The following is a 5,763-nucleotide window of genomic DNA, read 5'->3' on the forward strand; positions in this document are numbered from 1 at the left end:
CTCTTCCGAGTCTCCTCCCGCAGTTTCTGCCGTCTCCTACTTCCTCTTCGTCTTCATCTTCTCCTTCAGTACACAATCATTACACTAACATCTCTTCTTGGCCTGATTATTATGATCTACCTCCCGAGTCTTGGAGCCTCAGCCAATTACTTTTGTAATTCTCTCTCTTCTCTCTCTCTCTCTCTATACACACAGACACACATATTTATATTTATGTCCATATATATATATATATATGTGTGTGTGTACTCCTAAAACGGGAACCTTTTTTTAGCAAATGAACTTGTGTTAATAATTGAAATTCTATTAGTTCTGTTGGCTTTGCTTTGTCCAAAAGAGGATGTGTTTGTTTTAACCTAATCTTGGTTAAGTTCTTGTTAATATACTATACTATACTATACTTGTAGTTCCCAAGAAGCCCATCTTCCCAAAATTTAAGACCTTTTTTTTTCACTTTCCCAAAATTTAAGATCGTGTTATATATGCTACAAGTATTTTTTCCAAAAGTAAAAAAATATATATTTGCATGCAAGTATATATGTGTACACAATCATGTATTACAAATTAACTATGTGTTGAGTTTTTTTTAAAAAAAATCTGTGAAGGGGTGGGTTGATGAATGGAGAGGAGGAGAGATTGGAAGTGAGCAATCACCAGATTTTCAAAGGGAAGGGATTGGAGAATTGGGAAGAGCAAATACTAAGCCACCAAGCTTCCAAATTGGCCGACATGACCAACAACAACAGCAACAGCAACAACGGCTATGTCATGTCCCCTAACTCCAAGTCTTGTGTCACAACCAACACCGCAACAAGCATCAGCAGCAGTAGCAACAACAGCGTGTTGGATTTCTCGAGTATTAACAAATCCGACGGAAGAAACCCTGTTCATCGTGATCGATCTTTGGAGGTGAGCTGCAAGTAATATATCTTTGTATGGCTTTTATCCTCAGATCTATATCAGTTCCGATTATAGTTTATTTGATTCTAGATCGGATTCGATTTCTGTATTGATTAGCATCAAATCCAACGATATCAAGACAAAAGCTAGTGTTACGCAATTTTGGTACATAGTTGAAATGGAGAGCGAAATCAATGAATGAACTAAACTGAGATCAGTTGATTCATAGTTAAGTTGATTAAAGACACTAATTAATTAACCCTTTTTGCTCTTTTTGATGTAAATGTAAAAATGAAGTGTCACAGCTCAGAAACCGGGGGATCAGCCAATAAGAAACCCAGGCTCCAAGCTTCATCTCCTTCAACACAAACAACCCTCAAGGTAGCATATCGTTACATCTCTCTCTCTCTCTCTCTCTCTCTCTCTCTCTCTCTCTCTCTCTCTCTCTGTGACATAACATAACATAACAAATTACAAGAGCACAGACACACAGAGAAACAAGATGCAAACAAAACAGAATGGCACAGAATAATCTGTGGGAGAGGTGGTAACAGTTTTGTCTTTCATGTCTGTCCTTTTCTCCACGCTTCATTATTCTTTCCCTCTTTCCATTGCCCTGAAAAAGATACGACGACATGATAATTAATTGCGACTAGTAAACATGGTAATGTTCATATATATATAATTCCAAAGGTAATTATTATTTCTCTAATACTTGGTGATATAAATAAATACATCGGATTGTCTTTATATTCTCCGATATTATAATCAACCATCAATTCACCTCATGACTCGTAATTGTTATCCTATTCACATAATTTCTTCGCTCTAAACTATATATCTGGTCTTTCTATTATTAGACACGTTTTCAATTCATTAACATATATATATTTATTAACCTTTGTTTTTGGGTAATAAAATAAAGGTGAGGAAGGAGAAACTCGGAGGCCGAATTGCAGCTCTTCATCAGCTAGTTTCTCCCTTTGGCAAGGTAATAATATAATTATCATGTAATTAATTGCGAATTAGCTGTTATAATATGGTATGCATTGGTTTTAATTTAAATAATTAACGACGCGTTAATTCTCGTTTTAAATTGGGTTAATGTTGGATAGTGGAGTGATGTGTTAGGTCTTCTTGCAGACTGACACGGCCTCTGTCCTGTCTGAGGCTATTGGATACATTAGATTCCTTCAGAGTCAAATCGAGGTGATGTTTCCCTCCAAACTATCCTGATTCCAAATTCCATTTTAATTATATATTAGAAAAAAAAAAATTCTTCACATTTTAAAAATATTATCCCAAAGTTCGATTATAAGATTACAAATTAAAAAAAAAAAAGAAGAATCAGCTCTTAAAAAATTCGTATAATGCAATCTTCTTCTAGAATTTATCATACTTGTACATTAGTTACGGAAATTCTTGGGTATTAATTATTTATTAGCTTTAATGTTTGTGAGAGTTGTTATGAAAGATAAGATGGTTTTGTTCTCGGTATGTGTATATGTATATTATATATCATTATATGGTCCGATTATTTATTTATACATCTTGGAATCTTGCAGGCTCTAAGTCTTCCATACTTTGGCACTGCCTCAGGGAATATGAAGCACCAGCAACCTGTAAGAGATATTTATAAGAATATATATATATGCGTACTTTTTTTTTTATCTATATATACACATACATACATATATATATATATGTGTGTGTATGTGTATGTATATATATGCATGTGCCAATGTGAAATAGACAGGCGCATGTGATAAAAGAAGGGTTAAATAAATTCTAGAAAAATAAAAAAAATACTGTAATTTAAAAAAAAATGCAGTACTTATATTGTCATTGGTACTATTAATTGATTGGTTAATGATTAACTGCTAATCAATCAGACCCTAATTCTGGACGGCGTGTGTATATATAGGTACAAGGGGATATGAATTGTATATTTCCTGAGGACCCTGGTCAGGTACGTCTTAGTGTTTCTTTTCACGATTTATACACTATACTTTTTATTGGATCAATTGAACCCAAATCTGAAAATGTTTAATTTTCCAAAAGTTATCCCTTTTCCTTTACCACTGTTTCTTTACAGTAAAAGAAAAAAAAAAGGTGAAGATAAAGGAGGGTTAAAACTTAAAAAGATGATATGAAGTTACCAGCCTTTTCTTCATATATTAATAACCTTTTGTTAAAACCAACAAAGTTAATTAACTAATTTTTTTATGGTTTCTTTTTGGGCTGTTTAAAAATAATTTAATTCCCTCATTTCAATACTCTTTTACTAATATAATATAATATAACCCTACATTATTGATTACATTTTCCCCAAAGTAATGTCCACCATCATTTGAAATTAAAACTAACAAAGAAATAATAATAATAATTCCAATAGAAAGTTTCACCTCAAGTCAATAATTATGCGTTAGATATTGTATGTGTAGAGATTTGAGTGATTTAAGTTTTGATTTGAATATTCAGCAGCTTGTGAATGAACACTGCATGAAGAGAAGAGGAGCTTCATCGTCTTCCGACAACCAAAATCCAAACAGTAACGAAGGACCGAAGAAAGATCTTAGAAGCCGAGGTCTATGCCTTGTCCCGATCTCATGCACCGTCCAAGTTGGCGGCGACAATGGCGCCGACTACTGGGCCCAGGCAATCGGAGCCAGCTTCCGGTGAACCAATCAGACTCTGCCACGTGGAACTCCAAGACATTTGTGAGAAATGTTATAACATCATGAGCAGCCAGCCTGCCGAGAAAAACATCAGTGAGTTTTCCAAGACTGATTGCTCATGATGATATATACAAATCTGCGTTTGGCGTGAGGGGAATCTGCGTGCGTTTGGTGTTCTTTGTGAGATGAAGACAAGTGGGATATGATGAATTAACGGTTTATTTATAGTTTAGGGAAACTTCTTAATGTAATTCGTGTTTATGTTGATTATACCCTCTCTCTCTCTCTCTCTATATATATATATATATATGGGGGTTGTATTGTTATGTTATTAGTTTCTCTCACTACAATTTCGGCATTATGTACGTAAATACTTGATTTCGTTAATTGATACGCACAACCAACGAAGAAAAGCAATAAAACAAAGTTTTAAAAAGAAAAAACTTTGGATTTTGGACCGCATGCCTTTGGAAATTAATGCAGTTTGTATTACGTCAAGTAAACTCAAAAGAAATAGAAATAATTAACCCATGATCTGTCTCTCAATTCCTTTTCGATAGAGGATAATTAGATTAATCAAATTCATAATCACTTCTCTCAATTCCTTTTTTGGGTTTAAAGATTTAGATTCGAGATTTATCGTACATTAATAATAACTTATACGTTGCTTTTAGTTATAGAAAAAAAAAGTAGAAATAAAACGAAGATGTATAAACACTACATAAAAAAAGAAAAGGGAATACGAGTGGGCTTGTATTATGACACGAACACGCCTCCACAAGCCTAAGAATGATGGGAAAACCCAAAAGGGCAGTCCAAAATATTTATTTCGTCAAATTCCGCATAACAATGTGGCCCAAATCCAATCGGTGAAGTGTACAAAAAAAACACGATTTACACGCTAATTAATCAGTCTTTTATTGCAAAAATCCACCTCCCTAGGGTTTTTTTTATTATTCATCGGACATGTGCATCAGTTGGAGTGATCGGGCGGACAAAGAGATGGGGTCGGGAGAGAGGGATCAGCCCACTCAGCAGCCTCACATCAGTAGCCTCGTTGTGCGGCCTTCGGGCAGCGATGGAGGAGACGGCGGCCGCCTCTCCGACAGCGGCGACTACGAGTCCGGCAAGGTCCACCGCCACCCGCCTCCGTATTCTCGCTCGGATCGGCCCAAGGGTGATCTCGGTTCGTCTCTCTGTTCTAGATTGTTCCTAGATTTTATTCTCTGTTCTTCGTTTTGTCTTAATCTAAGTCTCAGACGTTCTGATTTAGTAAGAGTCGCAACTTCGTCGGTGTGATCTTTTGTCGGGGAATCCTGTTTTTGGTTCTCAGGTGTATCCATTCTGCTCCCAATTTATAACCATGAGCGTGTGCTTATTTTATTCGGGAAAATTGGTTCCTACGGCACCAATAGATTCCTGATGCAGTGATCAGACCATGATGTGAACTAGCTTCGTAGTATAATGCTTTGATGGAGCGTGAATTGCGAATGAACTTTGCTTTTGCATGTTTACAGCTGCTCTTGCCTGCAAGAACTTGGGTCTTGAGAAGGCATGTTAGTCTGAATGGTGTGGGTCAGATTTCTATTTGGGGGTCTGTCAATATTGTTATGTAGATGTGATTGGGCTATCACCAACGACGGATGTTTCTTGATCTGAAATCGTGGGATGCTGTTCCGCTTGTAACCGGTATCTGTATCTCATTTGGATGTTAAGAGTTCAATGACACATAAGTTGTGTTGAGGATGGACTGCCGTGTGGAATACAGTAAGGGATATTTTGCCTGAGGGTTCCGGCTTTGTCAAAGAAAGGTTATAGTTGTCAATCGGCACAATTGATTAGCAATTGGTGATGGATGATGGGTGGTAATGCTTGCATGAGGGAAGAATGCCTCACAAAGTCCAGAACTTGGGTTGAGTAACCATGGTATACATCGATGATTGGGATTTGAGTGCTATGGGTGGCACCATGTATGGCGAGGAATGAAGATGAGACCTACAGAGTCGTAATTTCATGTGATGTAGTGCTCCGGTTTTTTTGTTACCGGTGTTTTGCGGATGGATCTGAAGAAGAGAAAGGAGCACTTAATTTTTGAACTTTGTTCTCTGCTAATATATTCTTTTGCATTCCCTTAGCAGCTCTCCTCATGAAACTTTGTTTGACCTGGTAACTGGTCGGATTCCTG

General features: G+C 36.6%; 2 protein-coding genes across 4 annotated transcripts in view; both read left to right on the top strand.

The window, feature by feature from the left end:
• Positions 1-3,912, top strand: part of LOC104804021 (transcription factor bHLH68) — a 4,676-nt gene extending 764 nt beyond the window's left edge. Inside the window, exons 2-9 of one of the 2 annotated variants that reach the window (XM_010528157.2) lie at positions 1-154; positions 606-909; positions 1,198-1,281; positions 1,826-1,891; positions 2,044-2,109; positions 2,466-2,522; positions 2,825-2,869; positions 3,382-3,912. In XM_010528157.2, coding sequence (XP_010526459.1) covers positions 1-154; positions 606-909; positions 1,198-1,281; positions 1,826-1,891; positions 2,044-2,109; positions 2,466-2,522; positions 2,825-2,869; positions 3,382-3,582 — 977 coding nt within the window. In that variant the 3' untranslated portion in view covers positions 3,583-3,912. The remainder of the gene's footprint in view (positions 155-605; positions 910-1,197; positions 1,282-1,825; positions 1,892-2,043; positions 2,110-2,465; positions 2,523-2,824; positions 2,870-3,381) is intronic. The other variant, XM_010528158.1, reaches the window with a different exon arrangement.
• A 622-nt stretch (positions 3,913-4,534) lies between these two features.
• Positions 4,535-5,763, top strand: part of LOC104804022 (serine/arginine repetitive matrix protein 1) — a 2,722-nt gene continuing 1,493 nt past the window's right edge. Inside the window, exon 1 of one of the 2 annotated variants that reach the window (XM_010528160.1) lies at positions 4,535-4,764. In XM_010528160.1, coding sequence (XP_010526462.1) covers positions 4,545-4,764 — 220 coding nt within the window. In that variant the 5' untranslated portion in view covers positions 4,535-4,544. The other variant, XM_019201422.1, reaches the window with a different exon arrangement.

Source organism: Tarenaya hassleriana, unplaced genomic scaffold, assembly GCF_000463585.1.
Source record: "Tarenaya hassleriana unplaced genomic scaffold, ASM46358v1 Cleome9, whole genome shotgun sequence".
In the NCBI taxonomy this organism is placed as follows: domain Eukaryota; kingdom Viridiplantae; phylum Streptophyta; class Magnoliopsida; order Brassicales; family Cleomaceae; genus Tarenaya; species Tarenaya hassleriana.